We start from the raw sequence: 10,963 nt of genomic DNA on the forward strand, positions 1-10,963 counted from the left end.
GCTACCATTTTCAACTAAATGTGACCCCTAATTGACCTCCCATTAGTTAACATGTTGCCATTTTTGCCTACAATTATAGGTTCAATTGTTGCACCCTTAGAGGAAACAAACAATAGTACACATGCTGGCTTCATAGTAACCAAAAACAGAGTCCAACACAGAAACCCCAACCTCAGTATATTAATGGGAACTACAAAGAGTGAGAAGAGTAAATACTACCTATAAATGGATTGCATTAGAATTCTGATACTTTTCCTACTTGAATGTGTAAACAACAAACCCTTCGTAATGCTACCAACTACCCTGCTAAAAGTTAGGGATGACTCACCACTACCAGCCTTGTCTTATCCCACGGCAGCGGCATACGCCCTGAAATTCTTCCCTAGTTATAAGGGTAGGTCTTGGCAATGGACGATTTCCTCACTTGCCTACTAGCCTTGCACATGTGTGCTTCGTGTATCTACCATATACATTTCGGTGTGTCCTTGAGTGTAACTGTATTTTGCTCACAACAGCCATCACGAAATTTCAACTTCTGATACATAACCACACTTTAATGGAAAAACAAAAAAAGAAAAAGTTATGAGAATAAACAGCATGGAAAGAGGAATTAGGAAGGAGGTGATAACAGGAGCTTTATGTAAGAGAGAAGCAGAAACTTATGTAAGTGAAGAGTGGCAAAGAGCCAGAGGTGGAGATTGATGCAGCATAGCAGGGAAAGTTACAACCTGGAGAAGTGAGCATGAAAATCATGGCAGACATTAGGAAATTTAACCACATCAAAAAATGTAGAATGAAAGGGCAGTTGGCCATAAGCTAGTGGTCTCCTTGGCAGATGTTTCAAAGGTAGTCTCTGCAATGGAAAAAATTTCATTGGGAGGGGGTCTGAAGCCCCTAAAGCCTGGCTACGAGCCTGCTATGAAAATATTAGTACGTTCGTTCAATCTTTCAACTGAAGGAGTGAAAAAAATTTCCTACATAGGGAAATTTAAAATGAAACTCTGAAAATATCAGTAAAACGTAACATTGTATAGTACATAGTAATGAGGGGGCGTGGTAGCCTAGTGGGAAGAATGCTTGGCTAATCATCAAGAGGTCCTGGGTTCAAAACCCTGGCGTGGCCTGAGGGGACCTGAAATCAAAAATCTACGAAGACCGAGGTAGCCCAGGGAAAGGAATCTACACCTACATACTACCCCGCAAGCCCCCTCAAAGGGTGTTTGGCAGGGGGTGTTAAGACAACAACCATTAACAAATACAAAAGAAATGCATAACTATAAGGGTTGTACCAAAAGTAAGGTTCCCAATGAGCTACAATGTTGAGGGAAGGTGCTAAGCAAAATCCCACAATAGTGCCATGAGCAGTAGTTCCCCTACTCTCGAGTACGCGATTCACTATGTAGCTCAGTGCTGGCTTAGCAACCATCAACAATGTAAGTGCTAATTCCCGTTGCTACCAAGCATGTGGTTCGAGCAAGAATCCAATTTCTCCACGCAAGGAAGTTACCGCCCATGGAGATTCATCAGCAACTGACTGAGGTTTATGGTGAAGAGTGCATATCCATTCAGCTCATCTGCAAATGGTGCAGGGTAGCATGGAAGTTCACAGTGAAGAACGGAGTGGAAGACTGCCGGCTTCAGATGCGATTGTCCAGAAGATCAACAGTGAGCTGCTGAAAGATTGGAGGTTCACTGTCCGTGAACTTGTTGAACACATTCCTGAAGTCTTGTATGATGTTAGGCACGATGTGGTGGAAGTTCGTAATATTGTTGAAATGACATATTGCAATATTTCTATAAGTGGAAATATTGCAATGTGTCATTTCAACAACATTCCTGAAGCTTCTCATAGCACAATTGAAAGAACTTTAACAGAAATGTTGGGCTATCGCAAGGTATGTGCTCGCTGAGTCCCCCGCATGCTGACTGATGGACACAAGGAGCAACACCTTGACTGTGCTCGCAAATTTTTCCAGCAATGTGAGGGGGGTGGCTACAAGGAGAGGCTGTTGGACTCTATCATCACCGGAGATGAAACGTGGGTGTTTCCTTACACCCCCAAAGCAAAACAACAATCTTGTCAGTGGCATCACTCCGGTTCACCACCACCAAAAATATTCAAACAGACGCAGCAGGTAGGAAAGGTTATGGCGACTGTGTTTTGGGATCAGAAGGGGGTACTTGACATTGATTTTATGCAACCTGGGACAACAATAAACTAGGTATGGTCGGATTGGATACCTCAGATCCAAATATCCACGGATATTGCCCTTCATCGGATACATCGGATCCAAAGTCGCGGAAAGCATCAGATCTGGATCCGAAATTTTAAACAATAGCTTCAGTGAATTCAACCCATAAGGGTGGAAAGAGTTCCGATTCTCTCTTCAAATTTGCCATCGCATGTGATTCCTGTCCTGTTCATGAACCATTTTATTTGAAAGCTCTCGCTGATGTTACGTAGGAGAATTTCAGCACTGGAAAATAAAAAAGGCAAAATACGACTGGCATATAGTGTGACTCTTCCCAAGAGATTGAACAATCATCGGGGGAATCACAGAGTAAGGAATTAGAAAATGAATTTGGATCCAAAAATATCCGATCCGAAAGATCCGGCTCCAAAAATCAAGGATCCGATCCGAATCTAGATCCGAAAAAAATCCTGGATCCGTCCATCCCTACAATAAACTCAGAAAGATATTGTGGAACATTGACTTAACTGAGGCGAGCCATCCAGAGTCCATGTGACCTTTGAATTCAGAAGAGTTTCTTGATCTCTTTGATTTTTGAAATGGCTGATACTCGAGAACAGCGTGCGGCGTTAAAAATTTGTTCTCTGCTCAGTAAAATTTACTCGGTCACAGTTAATCTTTTGTCTACAGCTTATAAAGAACACGCCTTAAAAAGATTTGAAGTGCACAAGAGGTATTCGGAATTCAAACGTGGCAACATGTCGATCGAAGACATTCAGCGCCAGAGCCGGCCTTTCAGGTCCAGAACTGATGAAAATGTGGGAAAAAAGTCGTGCCCTTGAGCATGAGGATAAGAGGCGTACTATTTACGAATTCACTGAAAAATCTAGTCTCTCTTTGAGTTCAATGCAGTGAACTTAAGCTAAAGATTAACAAATGAGGTGAATTGCGGCAAAATTCATCCCTCGTTTGCTAATTCCTGATCAAAATGTTGCTGCTTGCCACGACTTGAGTTTTTGGTAAAAAATTGCATGACACTGCTTTCTCACTCACCCTACTCACTATATCTCGCACCTTGTGATTTCCTATTGTTCCCCCCGATGAAAATGGTGATAAAAAGGAAATGTTTTCATCACATTAAAGAGGTGAATATGGAATCGAAGGCGGTCCTGCAAGGCATCTGAAACAACAAGTACCAAAGGTGTTTCGCACACTGGAAAAAACGTTTAACCAATGCACCAGGAGCAAACATAACGTTGCCAAATTTACATTGACGCCCTACTTTGTAACTTGAAACGTGTGAGTCATGGGGTGGCCACAGGTATTTTGGCCCCGGTGCCGAGACAATATACCTACTCATTTGGAACGCATTGGGGATAATCCTTTCACAGAAGTCCATGACATTGTCAGCTACCGCTCTGAATGAGGAAGGCACATACAAGGAGAACGCGTGAGGTTTGGCAACACTGCTCCGCGAGCAGATTCGCGATATTCACCCGGCGGAGGTCTGAGAGCGACTGACTGAGGCCACACCTACTGTTTGCTGATTGGCGAAGGCAAATTCACATGTCGAGAAACTTTCACTCCCCTCATCTCCACTTGCTTTGGCCACACCAGCTCACCCGCAAAGATAAAATGAACCGAGTATAGGAGCTTGCTGATCCGACGGACAGAGTGTTGCGCTTGAAATGTCCTCCACACAACACTCGAGCAGGGATAGGGCAGTCTCTGAAAATTCTCTGCCACTGCCGGGATTCGAACCCGAGCCCTTATGGTGGAGAGCCAACACTCTAGCTTTGCCAAAGCTTAAACTATTAACTGTTTTTATTGTTGTTTTCGGGAAATTAAACTAATGGGATTTTGATAATAGTTGTGATGATATTTTAAGAGTAAATCCATGAATGAGATGAGAAAAAAAAGTACCTGAATTTCTTCAGTAGGAATGTACTCTTCCACGAACTTCCCTCCTTGCAATCGATGAAACAGGCATGTCTTCCCCACATTTCGATCTCCCTTGATAATTATCTTCACTGAAATAACAATTGCACATTGTTAAAAGAACATATAGGCATCTTTTTCTTCTTTCCACACATACCACTTGCCTAACCAAAAAAACTGGAATATATCAAAACTTAGAGGTGATAAAGTAAAAACAAACAATAGTTGGATCATATACCTTCTCATCCACAGTCAAAAAATGAGTTAAAATGCAAAATTTTTCCTTGAATAGTTTAATGTCTTATAACCTCACAAAAGGCATGCTTAAGGCCACTATTCATGGTGGATGATCATGCTGAATGATCATGAAAAATATATGCTCGCATGATCCCGTGAATAATGGCATGATCATTCAAATGATCATTCACCGTGTATAGAGGCTTTAAAAATATTTTCCCCTTTTTCCAGATACAAATTACTTTAGTCTGTGCATCCATCTATTTGGAGACATTGATGAAGTAGATCAAGCACGAACACTCTATTCGTTGTCTAAGTGAAGCAATTTTATTCAAATTGTTAAATTTATTTTGTGTAGTCTTTCATAGTAAGTGAATTTGAACAATTCAAACTTGAGAAATCACTCATGTACATTTAGGTGAAGGTGTTAAAATAAAAAACATCATCAATATAAGAATACTGATTTAGGTAGCACATGGAATACCAATTAGCACCAAAATGAAAAACAAACATTTGAGGCAATCTTTCAAAATTTGCCTTGAATGTTGAATGTCACTAATATTTAATTATTCCTGGTATTCTACAATTGGTATAGTCAAACCTTAAAAAAATAAAATATGTAACTGCAATTAAAAGATGTAGGTCAATGCTATCTTAGCAATGCTCACTTACAAAAAAGTGCAAACATATAAATACTCTCTCGTACTTAAAGAGTTCCAACCAACAAACTGGCTTGGTTGGGCAAGGGTAAAGCTCACCCCAGACTAAGTCAGTGAGTGATAGAGAAAGATAACATGGTATTTCAACCACTAAGTACAATTCTAGTGTTCAGAGTCAGCATGGAGAAAACCGAAACATTTGACTTAAATACTTTTAGTCATACAGCAGTTTCTTTTAAGAACAAAACAACCCTTTGCAAATAGCTCTTTAAAGCACATATGCACAAATCTCCCCTCTACAGTGGCACAGCGAGGGGGGGTTTAGGGGGATAAACCCCCCCCCCCAGAACTCAGAGAAATTTTAAAATTTAATACATTTTGCTTAGTTGGATAAATATTACTTACAGAATAGTGTAAGGATTAAAAAACATCCTTCAGAAAGCCATAAAACTCACTATTTTGAACCATTTATCTGAAAAATTGTCGGGGGTAGGGCACCCACATCTCCTGTATTCCATACCCCCACTATTACTTGCACCTAAAACCCCCCTAGCCTAAATTCCTAGCCGTGCGCCTACCCCTCTATATTGGTGAATCGATAAATGCTTGCATAAAACTTTCCACAAAATAATAACCGTCTGTTTAAGGTTTAACTCCATCAATAAATCATAATAAAATGACAGCTCTATAAAAGCACTGACAGAAACTCAATAAAACTTAGAAGAGCAAATAATGTCACATCACTATCGAATATACCATGTAGTTCAAATGCAGATGCAAGGGAGAGTGCCTTGGGATATTAAATCTACAAAAGCAAGGGAAAGGAAATATTACTGTTATACTGGACGCCTCTTGCGAATTTCCTCTGCAAAGAGTGGGACATCGCTTGGAGGCCTGGGCGAGGGCATGGTGTCCCAGTAACTGCATTGCCCCCGCCATCAGCCTTCCCCGTTAACCTCTTGAGTGCTGAAAACATCGCTGACGAAGGAACTTATCCAAGGAACTCACTTCAGGAAATAGACCTGAGGAAAACACAAAATCAATTTTACTCGATCGATCCAAGAGCAAGTCTCCAAGACAAATATAAGCACGTACAAAGAGCAACAGCATGGCAACAAAAAAATTTGACATGAGATGATCACTTTCAACTAATCACGATGACCCTCTAACCTTCTCCCCTTCTTTGAGTATACTAAGTACATGCCAATCCGCAGTAGAAATGGGCGACAAAATATACATATCAACACGGCACAGAAAGTATCGTGACATGGCTAAATTTTTCGACAGCTTAGATGAATGACAAAATTGTAATTCATGTACTTTCTATGAACATCGTGAAGGCGGCAACACATTCCGAAGCACCAGAATTAGCTTAACACAATAATATTTATAAATCGACGATTACACGTAAGTAGTGCTTTATTATTTTTCGATTTTCATGACCCTATACCCATCCTACCTTCTCACTTCGACGAACCGTGGGAATGCCAATGCACCCATACGCCAGAAGGCCTTCATCTTGAGAAACACCACATCGTTTCAAGACATCTCGAGCAGAACGAAAGCACAATTCCGCCAAAGAAAAAACAAGGCATACACACAATCTGACACAGCAACAGCTGTTGTCAATCAACGGCACATGTTTTACACGAATGGTCCAGAAAAGTTCATTATCCAAGTTCCCAGATTACTATTTCCAATATTTCACTGTTTAGTATGGGTTGCACGATCAAATTCCTGTGTTTTATTCTTACGTAAACAGTACGTTCTCGGCATAGAAGAACGAGACTTCTCCATTTGATGATAATTGTTTTGGTTGGTACACGTCTTGACCCCAACGTTTCCTTTTAGTTGGAAGTGAAGTCGACAATATAGGAGGGGATAAAAGCTTTTGCACCAATGGGAGAAAGGAATAATCGAACAGTGTTGCCAAGTGCCTTCACATCAGCTTAGCCAACATTTGAAATATACTAAAAACAAAAGACATATTGATACCGTTTCGGGTCATGGCGGGCGGTAAGAAAAGTATGTATTTGCTGTCACTGTCAACAAATTTATTTATTAATGCAGTGGTATTCCTCATTACAATAGCAATAGCAGTAAATAATAGGGTTGTTCACCATATTTTTTTTATTTAAGAAATCGAAAGATCGTGCTTCAGAAGGAGCAATGACAATAATATTATGCTATTTTCTTCATTGTACATGTTTAGAGAAGGCTTTAAACAGTGACAAATTTTACGTGACGCCAAAAAGCCCTACTTCCATCTTGAATTGATGTGTGACGTCACAAGCCTGTAGATGCCCTACTGCAGTGTTGTTTAAGTGGCTCAGCAGGGTTATTCCACTTTTTTTCAAGATCTCCAGCGTCTGCCGCCAGATCAGTGTTTAAAGAAAATCCAAATTTATCCTTCAATAAGAGTAATAATAAGCAAAATTACCCTTACTTGTACATATTTATTGCTCATCATATCATAAATAGCACTACAACGTACACATTTCACGAGTTGTCTTTTTGATACGAATTATTCGAATATATTCCACAATCTTCTTAGTCTGACTCACAATAAATATAAAACACTAATAAAACATGATAATCGGTTTTCCAATCACTATGCACACGCTAAAAGAATTTGCACTCCTTGAAGTTCGAAAGATTCTCCACACCTCACTTCTCACTCATCACTAACGACTTAGAATCAGTGTACGTTATTTCACATTGACATTTCGAGGACAATGAAATGAATAGGCTGAAACAAATAGCTAAACCGGTTATTGTAACATCAAAAAACTTCGAATTTCACTATTACTCTTACCCGTACTCTTACCGTAACCAAAATATGACCAAAACAAAAACAAACAACAGCGCAACGAAATTCGTGAAATGTAAACACTCGTGAATGCTCAAAATGAATAGGTAATAAAATCAAACGGAACTTAGAAGCGAACAAACGATTGAAAATTAATATGCGTTCGATGTATCCCTAAAGCACAACTAGCTCAAATATGAAAAATATCCCCTAGGCAATAGTTAGATACCTTAGATCGAAATGTATAGGGTTGATTGAACTAGCATGGAAGAAATAAATAATTTCGTCGAAGCAGTTACATTCACAACTCACTTCACTCGTCGCTTCATCGTCTATATGCAATCATTCACTTAGGGGTACATTAAGGGCACAAATTGTGTTCACTTGCACTAGAAGCACAATGAAAGTTCACTGCACGTAGTTTCCTAGCAAATGCAGCAATACAAAACTTTCAATTCCTGTCAACGCTACATACATTGCCTGCCTAACTTGAAGAATGGATTTCATGTCGCCTTGATCCATCCGGAAGCTTCATGCACAACATAGGCCATTTCAAAATAAGGAATAACCTTGGCAAATGTCCAGTCGGCATGCAGAGTACTCAGCTTGGCATCGAGCGATCGAGGGTACAGGCCAGCCGTACAGGCTTGTGTCGTCATCACCTCTATTTCAAGATGGCCGACCGTTTTTGGCGGCGTTTAAAATTGTTCGAATTTTGATTGCTAATAATTCCATCATTACTTTTTCAACGCATCTGTCATTCATCCCAATCAAAATGAAATTACATCAGAAGTGATATACATTCGTTTTTTTAGACCGTTTTGATAGGCTTGAACAACCCTATTATGAGGATTCAATTGCTAATAAAATGAAATAGTTTCACACATTGAGTACCTCTTAATGAAATGTCATTTTTGGCACAATGGATTTTGAGCATGTTTCAGAGCAATCTAGATATTTTATAAAAATATTTTAGAATAATGTCGTAAGCATATGCGTGAAATGTTTTCATTTATATCCGATGCATAAACTCCGCCTACTGGAAATTTTCAACAAATACTTTAATTTTCTTTGCATGACCAGTATCAATTCATTTATCTGGCGATGATATCAAACTGGTCTTATAAAGAAAATTAAAATATTCGTGGTAAGTTTTAATTTAAAATAAATAATATTCATCATTCGCTATTGGACTGCCAAAAATCATGAAATTCTACTATGAGTAACTGCCGAAAAAGGGACTGTAAAAGAACAAAATCCTCTTATACGCCTAATCGCCTCCAGGAAAAAAATTCAGCTGAATCCCCCAAAGCCCCTGCGGGCTAAATGCTTTCTAGGACCCGGTGGGAAATCCGAGAACTCTTTTTACGAAATCATATGGTGTTAAATAAAGAATAGGGTGATTTCCTAATATTTTTATTGCCCGAATCGAAAGATTATTACTCCTGGAGTACGCATTTCACGCTTTTAGATTTTTAAATTACTATTTCTATTTTTCGCGATTAAATGAGAAGTGAATATTTTCAAGAGCGAGAAAACGCGACGGCTAAATATGAATGCTGGGAAAAGCCCGTGTGACGTCATTCTGGTTCCGGCTGCCGCCGTGGGAAGTGACCTTGGGGCAGGGACGCCGACTTACAAAAAATATTGGGGGGGCCCGAATCGGGGATCTTGCCCCGGGAAATTTTATAAGTAGTGAGTTATAAGGTTTTGAAGCATTTTCGAAGAGTCATATGATCAACATTAGAACCCTGGTAACTCGAATCTCGATATCTGGACTCTTCGGGGAAAATCGACAAGCCTGGCACATTTTTCCTCACACACACAACGAATTTTAGATAATTTTCCCTGAGGTCTGTGCCTCATGCATGCACTGGTTATCTCAGACGATGGAAAACTCCTATCTACACGTATAGAAACTAGGTCCCTATGACGTCACGTGGAGTGGCATGGCATGGGCGACAATATGGCCTTTTTCAAATGCCATATTGGTTAAAATTGACAATTAAATGCGGTTAAAATTGACAATTGCCATTCGTCTAAACTGGGATTTCTAAAACCAAATAATTTGTATATTATGAATACACTAATGGTGGATAACGAATCGCAATCAATGATTTTCGTTTTCTTTGATGAAGGAAACTACTCTGCTACCTGCTAGCATCCTGCGTCGTATCAGCGCTCAAAGCCTCGCCCCAAGGTCACCTCATTTGCGGCAGCGGGAACCAGAATGTCGTCACGCGGAGTTTTCCCAGCATTCATACTTAGCCGTCGCGTTTTCGCGCGCTTGAAATTTTTCACTTTTCATTTAATTGCGAAAAAAAGATATCGTCCTTTAAAAATCTGTAAGTGTGAAATATGCATTCCAGGAGTAATAATATTTCGATATAGGCAATAAAAAAATAATAGGAAACCACCCTATTCTTAGCTGCGCCCCTAAATGGGATCATTTTTAGGGGGGGGGGGGGCAAGCAAAGTTGTGAATTTTAGCATGGAAAAGGTGAATGAAACCAAAATTTTAAGAAAATTATAACAGCCCTTTATTAGTTTATGAGATTATTTCCTAGAAAAAATAGTTTTATTCTAGTTATATATCTTATGCCAATACATATCATTTTTCGTTAGTTTAAAGGAAATTTGTTGAATACTTTCGTTTCATTTCAGTACTAATTTCTGACTTTTGTGATTTTTGAAACTTTTGCGATTTTTGCTTATAAGGGGTGGGAGGTTGCCCCCCTTCCCCTCCCTGGTACGCCCACGCATGACCTTAGATGATACCTGGCATAAGTTTTATTCTAATTAATGCGTCATCCATAAAAAGACCGGTGGAAGGGAGAAGTATGGGTCCTTTTCGGAACTATTTGAAAATTTGAATAGGCCCGCAGAAACCTATTACCTATGAAAATATTGTATAAACCTGTATAAAATTTCTATGCATTCTTATAAATTGTCATGACAATTGTATAAGAATGTATACAAATTTTATATAGATTTATACAATATTTTCATAGGGGTAGTTAATCTCCAGGCAACTTAAAATTTATTTATATTTTAAGGTATCGTATGGTAGGTATGGTATTTGGAGGAGACGACCGACAGCTGAGGTCACTTGCGCCATGACGGAAGGA

At 39.4% G+C, this 10,963-nt stretch overlaps 1 protein-coding gene across 2 annotated transcripts in view; it reads right to left on the reverse strand.

Annotated features, from left to right (window-relative positions):
• The window catches only part of LOC124168882 (rab-like protein 6), a 32,215-nt gene extending 25,314 nt beyond the window's left edge, over nt 1–6,901 (reverse strand). For both annotated transcript variants that reach the window (XM_046547256.1, XM_046547255.1), the window contains exons 1-3: nt 6,486–6,901; nt 5,861–6,048; nt 4,116–4,222 (exon numbers count right to left, since the gene is read on the reverse strand). In XM_046547256.1, coding sequence (XP_046403212.1) covers nt 4,116–4,222; nt 5,861–6,002 — 249 coding nt within the window. In that variant the 5' untranslated portion in view covers nt 6,003–6,048; nt 6,486–6,901. The remainder of the gene's footprint in view (nt 1–4,115; nt 4,223–5,860; nt 6,049–6,485) is intronic.
• Nucleotides 6,902–10,963: the final 4,062 nt, after the last annotated feature.

Source organism: Ischnura elegans, chromosome 12, assembly GCF_921293095.1.
Source record: "Ischnura elegans chromosome 12, ioIscEleg1.1, whole genome shotgun sequence".
Classification (NCBI taxonomy): Eukaryota; Metazoa; Arthropoda; class Insecta; order Odonata; family Coenagrionidae; genus Ischnura; species Ischnura elegans.